Source organism: Podarcis vaucheri (genome assembly GCF_965113315.1).
Source record: "Podarcis vaucheri genome assembly, chromosome: Z".
Lineage (NCBI taxonomy): Eukaryota > Metazoa > Chordata > Lepidosauria > Squamata > Lacertidae > Podarcis > Podarcis vaucheri.
In genome coordinates, this window is record NC_138758.1 from 40,033,088 (window position 1) to 40,048,317 (window position 15,230).

At 45.0% G+C, this 15,230-nt stretch overlaps 1 protein-coding gene across 10 annotated transcripts in view; it reads right to left on the bottom strand.

Moving 5' to 3' along the window:
- The window catches only part of MAPKAP1 (MAPK associated protein 1), a 199,567-nt gene that overhangs the window by 168,246 nt on the left and 16,091 nt on the right, over positions 1-15,230 (bottom strand). For all 10 annotated transcript variants that reach the window (XR_014215512.1, XM_082207708.1, XM_082207706.1 and 7 more), the window contains exons 2-3: positions 13,525-13,851; positions 4,567-4,656 (exon numbers count right to left, since the gene is read on the bottom strand). Coding sequence is in view for 9 of the 10 variants with exons in the window: in XM_082207708.1 (XP_082063834.1) it covers positions 4,567-4,656; positions 13,525-13,783 (349 nt within the window). In the remaining variant the exon portion in view is untranslated. The remainder of the gene's footprint in view (positions 1-4,566; positions 4,657-13,524; positions 13,852-15,230) is intronic.

A 15,230-nucleotide genomic window follows, 5' to 3' on the forward strand; every position in this document is an offset into this window, starting at 1 on the left:
AGCACCTTTATTTTCCATTAATTTGCCAGATCCTCTTTTAAAACCATTCAAGTTGGTGGCCATTACTGCCTCATGTGGTAGTGAGTTCCATAGTTTAACTGAGTTCTGTGTACTTCATTTGTCTATCCCGAATCTTCCTTCAGCTTTATGGTATGTCCACAAGCTCTAGTCTTGGGAGAGGGAAAAACTTTTCTCTGACCACTTTCTGCACGCCATGCCTAATTTTACAAACTTCTGTCATGTAGCCTCTTTTCATTAAACTATAAAAGTCCCAAAATGTTTTTTGCAAAGGGAGGTTGCTCCATGACCTTGATCATTTTGACTGCCAAAATGATCCATAGTTGAACTATGCACTGTGTGAAGATAGCAACAGCAACGTATACTAATACTGGAATGGGTCCAAATATGACTCATAAGGTTGTTGTTTTTTCAAAACCACACACACCAGCTTCACAGCTGATGGGGCACAGGCATGGGGCAGGGAGAGAGGTGGTTGGCAGTGCTCCTTAAAGTGGGCTTCTGACAGTATACTGGAAAGGTAGGCTTGCTGTCACCACCAATCAGCTGAGTCCAAGCAGTGTTGAGAGAGATGGGGAGAGAGACAAAGAGATAAAGACAGACATGCAGAGATTGGAGGGGGGGTGTCCTAGGATACCTGGGTGGGCACCTTCAAGTCCCATCAACTTGTGAAGCATGGTGGTGGTGGTGGTGACACCCCTTTCTGTGGCTGCTCCCAGAGTGCAGGATTCGTTCCCAATAAAGGTCAGACTGGTTTCCTCTTTGCTACCCTTATGCTGGCAGGTTAAGACCTTCCTGTTCAGAAAGGCCTTTGGAAACTAAGGTGCAGGTGATGCTGATCACCGGGCAAACAGGATTTTAATTGCTGGTTCCAAATGTGTTATGTTAAAATCTAATTATTATCTCTAACTAGTTTGGGTTTTATTCCTCTCTCTCTCTTTTTTTACAATGATGCTTTTAATTTTTGTGATCCGCCGTAAATCCCAGCTTGGGAGAAACATGGGACATAAATGCATTAAATAAATAAATAAATGATAGGTAAGGTGTGGCTTAGACGTGGAGAAGGGGTAAGCTAACCCTAGCAAAAATACAAAATGGTTATGTATGCAATCAAAGCTGAAAGGGTGGTGGGGAGGGGACCTTGCTGTAGCATAATCAGAAGAAACGCCCCACCAGTTGACATGACAAGGATACCTAAAAAATGAGGATGGATGACAAAAAAATAAATAAAAATCAAGACCTGTCGAGTTTTCACCTATTAGTGCCGGCCTCTCTTTCTCTGAACAGCAACTGTATCTGGTGAGTGAGTTTTTGCTCCACATCTGCTCCAGGAGCGAAGCAGCCCCCAAACTCAATCAATCACTATTGGTGGATCAGCATTCAATCTGCCCCGCTCTGTCTCCGTTCTTTATTCGCCTGCCTGGATTTGTGCACGTCCCAAAGATTTACATGCTGCCCCTCCCGAGGATTGGAACTGCTGCCGAAGGCAGATTGAGTGGGGACTTCCAAAGCTGGTGTCGCGGGGAGGGGGGAGCCGTTCGTTAAATGGCAAAATTAAAACTTGTCAAATCACGGCTAAGTCGTTATGGCTTCCCGGTTAATTCGGAAGCCGGGAGCAGCTCTGACTGGGATATGGAGATGGAGGATGCACAGGTGCGGGCACCAGGAAACAGAGAAATGGAAATGGAAATAAAATAAAGATACCCAACAGGGCCGTGCAAGATTATTAAATTCTCTCTGAACTAAGACAGCACAAAAATGTCATTATGTATCCCAGGTACGTGTTATGCTGTGTGAAACCCTTTATGCTTATTCTGAAGTCTCTCTCTCTCTCTCTCTCTCTCTCTCTCTCACACACACACACACACACACACACCACACACTGCCAAAATAGATAAATAAATAAATAAAATCTCATTTGCAATTATATTCTTGCAGCATGGCGTGAAGTTATTTCTTGGGCCTTTTTGGAAAGCTTCGAGTCCCCTGGAGCTCAAGGCATACATTTCATTGGCTTTGGTGAGAGGAGCGAGTGTTTCAATATGTAGTTTTGTTCCTCAGGAAGCACTAGGGAGGCATTGCTTTATTGTCTCCTCTGCTGGCACGGACCCCGAGTGCATCTCTGGAGTTCTCCTCTGCAGATTACTATGGCATCTGTTTTGGTTGAGTTCCCTTGCCTGAGTTGAAACCTTGTGCAATTCTGGGACTGTTCAGGATAACAACACTAGACTGGAGAGGAGGAGGAGGGCAGGAAACTGCTGAGCATTGTAGTTTAATTTGGCCAAGTTCCCCTTCTGCTACGCAACGCAGTGGCCCAGTGCAGGCTTAATCACCAACTCTGTGAAAACCTCCATTTGCAAATTATGAACTAGCAGCTGGAACAGTCTCTCTCTCTCTCTCTCTCTCTCTCTCTCTCTCTCTGAAGCAAATTCCCTTCACCTTTCCAGCACCAATCATGGTTTCAAATTCAGTTACCACCAATGGTAAACAACTCTTGGTAATGATAACCAATGTTTTCTTAAAACCATGGTTGGCAAATCCACTTCAAGCCAAACCATGGTTTACTGGGGAACCCAGTTAGTGTATTTTATGTTGTCAGTGCTGAACTTTTATTTTATTTAGAAGAGTTTATAAACCATTATATATTTTTTAAAAATCCTTAAGTGGTGTACAAAAATAATATAAAATTATTATGAATAAAATAGACGAAGTTGGTAAAAAAAAATTATATGTAGCCTTGCTGAAATAACATTGTTTTCAGCAGGCAATATAGGGAGAGTATCTGCCTTTTTTTGCAAAAAGAAGCTCAACAATTTTGGGGGGTTCCTTAAAGAAAAAGCGCTCAACAATTTTCAACTTTTTGAAAGATGGCAACCCTATATTATCAGCATGCAGGGGTTTTATTCCCCCCTCCCCTGTAGCACTCCCCAGTTTTTCTCCCTGCTCTCTCATAACACTAGAACTTTTGGACATCCAGTGAGGCTGAATGTTGGGAAGAGTCAGGGTGATAAAAGAAACACAGAACACACTCCCACAGGAGGCAATGATGGCCACCAACTTATAAAAGAAAACAAGTAAAGGCTATCATAGCTACTAGCAATGATGGTTACGCTCTGCCTCCATAGTTGGGGGCAGCAACACTTCTGGATAACAGTTGCCAGAAACCGCAGGAGGGGAGAGTGCTGCTGCTGTGCTCGGGTCCTGCTCAAGGGTTTCCTACCAAGACATCTGGCTGGCCACTGAGAAGAGGATGCTGGACTAGATGGACCATTGGCATGATCCAGCAAGCTCTTAATATATTCTCTTATATAAGTAGAGAGGCTTGGAGTCAACAATCCAGCCACATTGTAGTGTATCACACGCCAAACAGCGGTCAGGATAGCCAGCCATTAGGAGCCAATTCAAATATTGATGAGGGCACCTCAGAGAAAGAGGGAGGGAGGGAGGGAGGGAGGGAGGGAGGGAGGGAAGAGAGTTGGCATACTATACTAGCTAAGAGACTGAGCTATGAACTCTTGGCCTCTCATCTGTAATATAAGGATAGCAATCCTGGACCTAACCCATAAATCTGGATTACTGAGCGACATATGTATGCAAATGCATCCATTTTAGAGTGCCAGTGCCTACCTCTATCAGAATCTGAGTGAGAGGGCAAGGTTAATCTCCAACTAATTTAGATTTTTGTCAGTTACACCCTGACCTTTTTCGTGATTATAAGTTAAACATTAACCAGCTTAAAAACAAAAAAGTACAGGGCTGTAGTCAGTGTTGATCCTAGTCAGAGAAGACCCACGGAAATTAATGGACATGGCTAATTTCGGTCAATTGGTTTCAGCTGAGTAAAGGTAAAAGACCCCTGACTGTTGCAGTGCTGGGGTTGCAATGCTCATCTCACTTTACAGGCCAAGGGAACCGGCGTTTGTTCAAAGACAGTTTTTCCAGGTCATGTGACTAAGCCGCTTCTGGCGAACCAGAGCAGCGCACGGAAATGCCATTTACCTTCCCACTGGAGCAGTACCTATTTATCTACTTGCACTCTTTTGACATGCTTTCATACTGCTAGGTTGGCAGGAGCTGGGACCAAGCAACGGGAGCTCACCCCGTCACAGGGATTCGAACTGCTGACCGTCTGATCGGCAAGCCCAAGAGGCTCAGTGATTTAGACTGAGTCTCCCTTTCAGCTGAGTAGGTGTATATAAATTAATGTACTTGAGTTAGTCACATTCATGAGTTTCCATGAGTCTACTCTATGTAGGACTAACATTGGATGAAACCCATAAGAATTATAGCCAATATTAGTAGAGCCACTGAAATTAAAGGACAAGACTAACAAGTTTATTAATTTCTGTGGGTTTACTCCATTTTTTTCCTGATCAACATGACCTCATCAGATGCTTTGACCTTTTTTGTTTACATGTATTTCTGCAAACCCAAGTGAATGAAACAATTACAAACAAAAACCCAACAACAATGTGTGTGTGTGTGTGTGTGTGTGTGTGTGTGTATGCATGCGCGTGTGTTTGTGTGTGTAAAACATATTCTTCTTACCTGAATAAGATGTGTTCCTTTCCTTCCACTGCACATTCTTGCATTTTATCTGATTTTGCCTCTCTTTCCGTAGCCGTTCAAGTCTCTGAGCTTGAAAAAGAAATATTATGACGATAAGTTTGTCAATGAAAGTTTACTATAAACAAAAGACATAATTAACTACCTTTCTATGAATAAAGATGTTTTATGCTGCACATGTAGGGTGTGGGGGGGGGGGTGGGGGAGAAAAGACATAAAATTTTTAAAGGTGGCACCCCTGAAAAGCAAATACCAACAAAAACATGAAAATCTTCTTGATTTATAATTGAAATTAGAGGATATAAAACATTAATAGAGATCATAAAGATAGTATTAACATGGAAGAGAATAATAAAATGTGAAAACTTCTGTGATTAATATGACATTTCATTATATAAATCATTAATAACGGTCTTAAAGGAATTTTAATGCACAAATGAACTGAAGTGAATATTACATTACAGGAATAAAATTACTGTTATGAATTACTCTCCCCGTTTCAAAAATTAAAGATAAATGAACTCAGACTAGACTATTAAAGTTTTAAATATAAAATCCTTTATCTAAAAAAATCATGAAAATTATAAAATGTCAACGCTATATAAATTAGCATAGCTTTTTCTTCAGTGTGCTGAAACAGTTTATAGGTAGTAAAAATAAATGATTTGTATCTTCACAACATTAGTCAAATCTTAAAAAATGAATATCATTTTTCCTTCACATATTTTTGACTCCACATCCGAAAATAGGACACGCTCAAATAGGTGAAATATCAACACCCGGGAGACCGAGCCCTCCTCGCCTGCTTCAAACCCTCCTTATGGTTTTAAATGTCAGATTTATTTCAGGAGAGAGAGGGTGTTGGGGAATGTCAATTTAATAAGCAGGTAAAGAAGACTACCTCAAAAGGCAGAGACTAAATGGCACAGCACCTCACTGCAAATAAAGGTCCCGGGCACAGGAAACAAATTCTTCCTTTTTTCTTTTAAAGCAAGAGAAAGATGTAGACTAATTTACCAAAAGCATGCTTAGGAAGGCAATCCTGTGCATGTTTAGCAAGAACTACATCCCCTCTGAAATAAGCAAGGCGGTTGGGCTTTAATTTAATTTATTTGGATAATTTTTTAACGCAGCGGTTTACAAGACACTAAGTGCAAACAAAACTATAAAACACCCATTATAAAAAATTATGAAAACTGGAAACAAAACCACCAATAAGTGGTTTGTTTTAATTACATAATATAAATACAGCAGCAACTCCTAACAACTCTGTAACCCTGAATAACTGGGATTGCTGGTCTGCAGATATTGTTGTTAGTTCAGTGTGGTGTTCTATAATATGTTTTAAATTTGCAAACTGCCTTTGGCCTGTTATCTGCCTGGCAAAGGGCAGTACAGAAACTCCTAAATTATTAGGATAGAATCAATCTAATCAGTCTGTTTTAGGCCCCAGCAATAAATAAATTTAAGAAAGCTCCAAAATCTGACGCACATGTGCAAAGCATTTTTTAAAGACCCAAACAAAAACAACACTCCTCCCACTCTGCTCTGCTCCTCCCTTCTTCCCGCCCTGGGTGGCCCTGCCCTCTGCCTGCACCTCAGAGTTAGTGTGTTACACAGAGCTGGGACTCTCCTCCTTGCCTGCTTTCCAGCAACCGTTGCAAGCTGCCCAAGGGAGGAGGCAGGCAGCAGCAGCAGCCATGGAGAGGCAACGGGGTGCTCCCTTGCAGCCACCACTATCACCGCCATTGCTTCAAACAAGCACTGGCTCATCTTCCTGAGCTTGATCGCAGCACTGGCAGGGAAAACAGGGACGTTCTGGGATCAAATCAGAAGCCAGGATGTTTTTCATAATTCTTGGACTGTCCCTGGAAAATAGGGACACTTGAAGGGTATGGTAAAGGTAAAGGTAAAGGGACCCCTGACCATTAGGTCCAGTCGTGGCCGACTCTGGGGTTGCAGCGTTCATCTGGCTTTATTGGTCGAGGGAGCCGGCGTACAGCTTCCGGGTCATGTGGCCAGCATGACTAAGCCGCTTCTGGCAGACTAGAGCAGCGCACGGAAACGCCATTTACCTTCCCGCCGGAGCGGTACCTATTTATCTACTTGCACTTTGAGGTGCTTTCGAACTGCTAGGTTGGCAGGAGCAGGGACCGAGCGATGGGAGCTCACCCCGTCGTGGGGATTCGAACCGCCAACCTTCTGATCGGTAAGTCCTAGGCTCTGTGGTTTAACCCACAGCGCCACCCGTGTTCCCTAAGGGTATGGTAGTCCTATCCCAATAAAAGTACCATGAATGCCAGCACAACCTAGCTGCCAAGGGCAGCAAAAAAAAAGGTGTTGGTACTCTTTACCAGTGTGTGCAATCACTAAAAAAAAAAAGAGCACACTGAATGAAGGCAAATTTTTATCTTTGGCTAGTTTCTGCACACAATTCTCTATCCTCCACCCAAGCAAGGAAGAGGCATTTTCATTGTTCAATGGCACATTCCAGCCAGGCAAAAAAACTCAAGGAGCATGTGAAGAAGAGCTTATCAGGGATGTGGCCTGGACAGGGCTGGATTAACCATTAAGCAAAATAAGCTTGTGCTTAGGGCCTCAAGGGGAAGGGGGGGACACCACAGAAATTTCTCATTGCTGGATTTTTAACATTAATAGTCACAAATTGCTCAGCTGAGCATTCGTTTTCTTGGCTAAAGTATATTAAAAATTCCAACAGAACAACTATGCAACAAGGTAGGCCGAATGCCTTATCTCTACTAAGTATAGAAGTAGATGCGTTACTTAAGATTGTTTTTGAGGATCTGATCAAAGACTTTGCAATTGGAAAAAGTAGGAGAAAAATAAATTGGAAGTATACAAAAATTAACATCATTTCCCATATTACTGTAGGTTTTGTTGCATTTCAAAAAATAAAAGTTTATTTTGCGGTTTATTATTTATATTTTGAATTAAATATATATGGGGGCACCAAAATCTTTTAAGCTTTTGGACCTCTACATGTATTAATTGAGGCCTGAGCCTGGGAGAGTCATGCAAGTCAAGAAAGAGGTCTAGAGCAGCGTTTCTCATTTTGGGGCCATGTTGCCCCCTGGGGGCCCCAGAATATTCCAAGGGGCCCCCAAATGAAAATGTAATAAATGGGGGGGGGCACAGCATGAGATTAGGGGGGCACTGACTAGAGAGAAGTGAGAAGTGAAGAAAACAGAGAAGTAAGTGAGAAAAGAAAAAAGAAAATATTCATGGCATTTGCTATTTTATACTGTATTGGGTAGAATCAGTTTTCAGTCAAGTGAATTATTTACTCAGCCTAAAATGGAATCGCCTTAACAAAATGGACAGAGGTGATCTTTGGTTATCCTAGTTACACTTCAATCTAAAGCGTTAAAATATCAGCTTCAGTGACAGCTTAGGTATTTTCTTCCCTTATTCCTCTACATAAAAATTGTGCTACATTACTTATTTCAGTAAAATGTGCTTCTGAGCTCTAGGTGGTGTTGTATTACCTCACAAACCCAAGAATTTAGATCATTTGGTCTCTTATAAGAAACACAGAACTATGTTCCCCCTGCAAATACATGGATTGTGAAGCTGATTTTTTTTAAAAAGCAAGTTTAGATAAACCACAGTTTAAGGTTTCAAAATAGGTCATTATATCTTTTCTTCAAAACACTGCAACAAACCACAGGCACAATTTCAGTTTTTCCTGTTTTAAAGCTTTGTTTCATTTTTTACTGGACTCTTGTTATATTTTGATACTACGTACTGACTTTCTGCTCGTGATTTTATGATTGCAATTCATATGAACTGCTTAGAGTAGTGGTAACCAATTAACTAAGTACAGAATACCACTCATTTTTTCAAAAGTCAAGCCATGGACCCTCTGCTTTTGAAAATTTTGGTATGTCTGTGGTAGTTTTTCTTATGTGACAGTCCCCTGGATGGATTACGTGGACCCCTTGTGGTCTGCAGACGACCAATTGTGAACCACTGGCTTAGAGATTTTGTAATATTAAGAAGTATAAGTTATTACAATGAATGGAAATGAAATAAATGATAATTTCAGATACAGTGGTACCTCGGGTTAAGTACTTAATTCATTTCGGAGGTCTGTTCTTAACCTGAAACTGTTCTTAACCTGAAGCACCACTTTAGCTAATGGGGCCTCCTGCTAATGCCGCTGCTGCTGCTGCGCCGCCGGAGCACAATTTCTGTTCTCATCCTGAAGCAAAGTTCTTAACCTGAGGTAATATTTCTGGGTTAGCGGAGTCTGTAACCTGGAGCGTATGTAACCCAAGGTACCACTGTACTTTGATCATTCCAGAATTTTAACCACCATATACTGTAGTCATTCTCATAATACTGGAGCTTGCAGGCATCCCGTGCACTTGAGGGCTGGGTAATTTCAAACAGACAAAATGAATCACGGAATGTAGATTCCGTACCCCTTCCAATCTGCACCCCATCCCGAGAGACGAGGGTAGGGTGAGAAAGGATTACTCACCTCCGTCACTGGTGTTGTGCAATGCCAGGTCTATAGGCAACAAAACCGCCACCCTGCGAGATTTCATCATCTCGCAGGGGGTCGACCTGGCTTGTGTGACGGAGACCTGGGTGCGCGAAGGGGTAACTGTTACCTTACGAGAGATGGCGCCCCCGGGTTTGTCCGTCCTCCACCAGTCACGGACTGTGGGCCGGGGGGGGAGGGGTGGCATTATTAATCCGGGAAGATTGTTCTTTCAGGGCTCTACCACCGCCATCGATCCCCGGCATTGAATGTGTTGGCCTAGTGTGGGGCTCCGAGGTGAACTTGGCTGTCTGGCTGGTGTACCGGCCACCTAGCGCACCAGCAGCCACCCTGTCAGGCCTGCTGGAGGCGGTGGCCGGCTGGGCCTTGGAGTTCCCTAACCTATTGGTATTGGGGGACTTCAACATCCATGCTGATGCCACTCCCTCCTCACAGGCTCTGGACCTGGTGTCTTCCATGGCGACACTAGGGCTCTCCCAGTTTGTTTCGGGCCCCACACATCAAGCAGGCCACACGCTGGATCTGATCTTTGGCGCTGGTATAGATGTGATCATGTTTCCTTCGATGAAGGTGCCATGGTCTGATCACTATGCTATGAAAGCCAGGACTGATGTTCCACCCCCACCCTGCTTAGGTGGTGAGCCGATTTGGGCTCGCCCGCGGAGGCTGATGGACCCTGATAGATTCCGCCAAGCCTTGCGGGACCTTTCTCCCCCTGGCGACTCATTGACTGAGCTTGTTGAGGGCTGGAATACCCAGCTCCTGGCAGCCATCGATGAGATCGCACCTAAGCGCCCTCTGCGACCCCGCAGAAACCGGGCTCCCTGGTTTACTGAGGAGCTCCGGAAAATGAAGCGGGACCTCAGACGGCTAGAGCGAGTATGGCGGGGTGCCCGTGACGGAGCCTCAAGAACATCTTATAGGGTTTTTATGAAAACCTACGAGATGGCAGTGAAGGCCGCTAAGAAGTCTTACTTCTCGGCCTCCATTGCATCCGCTAGCTCTCGCCCGGCACAATTATTTAGTATAATTCGGTCTTTAACGTCCCTCGAAGGACAGCCAAATTTAAATAACAATTCGACACACAGCTGTGAGGCATTTGCGAGCTTTTTTGCGGAGAAGGTCCTGTCGCTCCGCCATGACCTCCCTGCCAATTTGGATACAATAAAGGAACTGGAGGCCCCTCGACTGTCCTCGGGTCCAGTACTGGACCACTTTGACCGGATATCCCCAGCCGATGTGGACAGACTCCTCCGAGCTGGAAAGCCCACCACTTGTCCTCTCGACCCGTGCCCGTCTTGGCTGATTAGAGAATGTCCAGACGAGGTGCGGGCCCCCCTGGGGGATATCATCAATTTGTCCCTTGGCACCGGGACATTCCCAGGGGAACTGAAGGAGGCAGTGGTGCGTCCGCTCTTAAAGAAAACATTATTAGATCCCTTAGATCTATCCAATTACCGCCCAGTTTCGAATCTTCCATTCCTGGGTAAGGTGATTGAGAGAGCGGTTGCTGAACAGCTTGGTAGGTTTCTGGATGAAACATCGGCTCTGGATCCATTCCAGTCCGGCTTCCGCGCTGGTCATGGGACCGAGACGGCTCTGGTCGCCCTAACAGATGATCTTCGTAGACAGCTGGATCGAGGCGGGTCGGGGCTGCTGATTCTTCTAGATCTGTCAGCAGCTTTCGACATGGTCGATCACGAACTTCTGGACCACCGCCTCGCCGACGTGGGGATCCAGGGCACAGTCCTTCAATGGCTGCGCTCGTTTCTCTCTGGTCGGGGACAGAGGGTGGTGCTTGGGGGGGAACTGTCATCCCGCCACTCCTTGGTGTGTGGAGTGCCTCAGGGTGCGATTCTCTCCCCGATGCTTTTTAACATTTTTATGCGCCCCCTCGCCCAGCTTGTCCGGAGTTTTGGGCTGGGCTGCCATCAGTATGCTGATGACACCCAACTCTATCTGTTGATGGATGGCCATCCTGACTCGGCCCCAGACACACTGATCAGATGCTTGGAAGCTGTGGCTGGATGGTTACGTGGGAGCCGGTTGAAGTTAAATCCTTCGAAGACAGAGGTCCTCTGGCTGGGACGGGACGATATGGGATTGAGGGGGCAACTCCCATCTCTTGCGGGGGTGCAATTAGTGCCAGCACCGTCCGTCAAGAGTTTGGGTGTAATCTTCGATACCTCCCTCTCTATGGAGGCGCAGATTACAGCTATAACAAAGGCGGCATTTTTTCATCTCCGCCAAGCTAAGCAGTTGGCCCCTTACCTCTCTCGCCCTGACCTAGCCACTGTGATCCATGCGACGGTCACCTCCAGACTGGATTATTGTAACTCGCTCTACGTGGGGCTGCCCTTGAGACTGACCCAGAAACTCCAGCGGGTGCAGAATGCCGCAGCGAGACTCCTTACGGGGTCCTCGCTGCGAGATCACATTCATCCGGTGCTATACCAGCTGCACTGGCTCCCGGTGGAGTACAGGATCAGGTTTAAGGTGCTGGTTTTAACCTTCAAAGCCCTATACGGCCTAGGACCCTCGTATCTACGGGACCGCCTCTCCTGGTATGCCCCACAGAGGAACTTACGGTCCTCAAATAAAAACATCTTGAAGGTCCCAGGCCTCAGAGAGGTTAGGCTGGCCTCAACTAGAGCCAGGGCTTTTTCGGCTGCGGCTCCAACCTGGTGGAACGCTCTGTCACAAGAGACAAGGGCCCTGCAGGACTTGACATCTTTCCGCAGGGCCTGCAAGACAGAGCTGTTCCACCAGGCCTTTGGTTAGGGCACAGCCTGACTCCCTCCTTTGGCAATCCTTACAATACTTTAGTTTATGGTTGCCATCAATTCTGATTTTAATTAATTCTTATGATGTTTTTATAATGTTGCACTATTTTAGTGTTGTTAGCCGCCCTGAGCCCGGCTTCGGCTGGGGAGGGCGGGATATAAATAAAATTTATTATTATTATTATTATTATTACATAGCTAAACTAGGGGAATTCACTCTCACAAGATATGATACAATTTGTGGGAGCAAATTACCGTATTTTTTGCACCATAACACTCACTTTTTTCCTCCTAGAAAGTAAGGGGAAATGTCTGTGCGTGTTATGGTATATAGTTTAACTATGGCTGCCAGATGGCTGCCAACTTGGATGGCTTTAAAGGAAGATGAGACAATTCAAGGAGAATACAGCAGCCAGGATGGCCAACATGGTGGTGCCCTCCAGGTGTTGTTGAACCACAGTTCCCATCACCCCTGCCCACTGGTCAAGCTGATGTGAATAGCAGTCCAGCAGTGTCCAGCAAGGGCACCATATTGGCTACTTGATAGTTGCATTCCAGCTAGTATCCAAGCCAGTTATGTAGCAGCAGCTGGGGACTGCAAGTGGGGAGAGTATTATTGCCCTTTTGTCATGCCTGTGGGCCTCTGGTAGGCCATTGTGAGGACAGAGTGCTAGATGATGACCATTTGGTTTGATTCAGCAGGGTTCTTATGTTTACACGGGGCAACTGCACAAAGAGGCAAAAGTTCCAGGTTCTATAGTCCTGGTAAGGTCAGACTCTATATCCATCCAGTTAAGTAGAATCTACTCTCTGGGCAGCTGTCAACAGCACTCAAAGGTCTCAGCTGGAGGTGTTTCCCATTACCTAATGCATTATCCTTTTACCTGGGAAATGGAATGGATTGAACCTGTGGCCTTCCAGATGGAAAACTGGTGCTCTACCACTGAGCTACATTTATTTATTTATTAATAAATAAATATACTTGTATACTGCAAATTTCAAAAACAATATCAAAAAAGTCTACAACAACTACATATATAATGCAAGAAAAAACACATATAAATTTAAAATCATAGTCCACCAGCTACTGCAGAAGATGTATTGTCTGCATAACCCTGGTGGCAGAGAAGAATTATCATAAAATGTTTTAAAGTTAAAGCAGATGTCTGCTGAATTTCTATCAGCAGAGTATTCCCACAGACTGGACTGATGGCACTGGTTTTGTGTTGATGTCAAGTAAGTCTCACCAATTCAGAAAGATGACAAACGATGCTCAGTGATTGAGCTGGGATACAAGGGTTTTAGTGGCCTCAGAGATAACCTAGACCTAAACCATTCAGGACTTTGTAAAAGAATACAATGAATCTGAACTTGGCTCAGTAGACAGGCAGCCATTATGTATGTTTTAACAAAAGTGTCACATGTTGTCAGCCATGTGCCCCCACCAGCAGTCTGGTCACTGGCTGAAACTTCTGGAACAGGTCCAAGGGCAGCCCCACACAGAGTGCATTGCAGTAATAATTGTGTTTTAGTGGTCAGGTTACATGATGCCTCCTATACTGGGTTCCTTCTATAAACCAAGCAATTCCTAGCTGAAGCCACCAGAGTTCCCAAGATTATCCCACTCACCTGTATTTGATCGCCTTCTAATACCGAAGTCCCAACTTGAGGTAATGTCGACCGACTGGGAGTATACGTAACCCTGAGACTCGCCATTGCTGCCCTGCGTTTCTGAGCTGTTGTCCCCATTGGCCGAAGTGGGCTGGAATTTCTCCAGGTCGACATCGTGGTCAATCAGGACCAGTTCACACATCCCTGTGTCATCGCTGGTCACATGTGACTGTCGGATGTGAGCCAGGATAATGGTTGGATTGTCCAAGAAAGCCATCCTGCATCCCAAGGTCTTCCGCCTTCTACTATCTTCTTTGCTCCATGCTGAATTGTAAACCTTTCTACCTGGGAAACACAACACACACACAGAACTTTAGAGAAAACCAAGGGATATGCCCAGGTTCTATTCATGGAGGGTTATAACATAAGAAGAGCCCTTCTGGATCAGACCAAAAGTCCATCTACAACCAGAATCCCCTTCTGGCAGTGGCCAACTAGGCACCTATAGGAAGCCACAAGCAGGACCTGAGTGCAACAGCAATCTCCCCCCTTGTGATTCCTCGCAAGCTTGTGGAGGTAGAACACAGCTACTGTGGCTGTTCACACCATCCTCCATGAGTTTGCCTAATCTCCTTTTAAAGCCATCCATGTACACTGGTGGCCATTATTACATCTTGTGGGAGCAAATCCCATAGTTTAACTTTGCATGAAGAAGTGCTTTCTTATGTCACTCCTGAATCTTTTAACATTCAACCTTTTTAGATGGTTTCAATTTCTAGCATTATGAGTGGGAGAAAAACTTCTCTCTATCCATTTTCTCCATACTGTGCATTATTTTATAGACCTCTATCACATCTTCTCTTACTCACTTGTTTTTCTAAACTAAAAAATCCTGAATCTTGCAGCTGTTCCTCCTGGGGGAGTTGCTCCAACTCCTTAATCATTTTGGTTTTCCAGCCCTGCAATATCCTTTTCAAGGTGTGGTAACACAGGTGAATGCAGTCAGACCATTGGGTCCACCTAGCTCAGTACTGCTAACACTGACTGGCAGCAGCTCTCTAGTGCAGACAGGGAACAGAAGAGAAAGAGAAAGAGAGCTGCCACAAAAAAACCCCAACCTGACACTTACTCAGCGCTTGCCAGCCTGACACCCAAACCTCACACTGTGTTCTCAACTTGCTACCCAGGAATCTTCTCTCTCCCTTGCCTCTCTTTCCAAGCTCCACTGTTCACACCATCTGCTCCCACCTTCCATGACTTATTGCTGTTAAGCTGGCACCGAAACCATGAGAGAAAGGGGAAGAAAAGCCTGCTAGTGCAGTGACAAACTCAGCAGTATTTCTTCATCCACCAAAGACTCCCCTGAAGAAGGAAAGCAATCCCCAGTCCCCCATGCATGCTCTGCCTAATTAGGTCCAGAAATGAAGGAGTTGTGATTCAATAAGCTTTTCCTTCCCGAATTCTGAATGTGCACTCCAGCTTCCCTCGCTCAGTGAAGGGGCTTTAACTTAAAGAGAGGGATGGTGTCCCAGGGCAGATTCGATAGCTCTCACAGATGTTTAATGTCAGGCTTGGAAGACTCTCAGGGCTACCCACTGCACGTGTTCAACTGGAGTTGTAGCACTTTGACACCTCTGGAGACCCATCCCATCCCATGTATTAAAAGCTGAAAAGGGCTACACCAGCTTGGAAATGAGGTAGAGCCTGGATGCTGGATCAGGTTA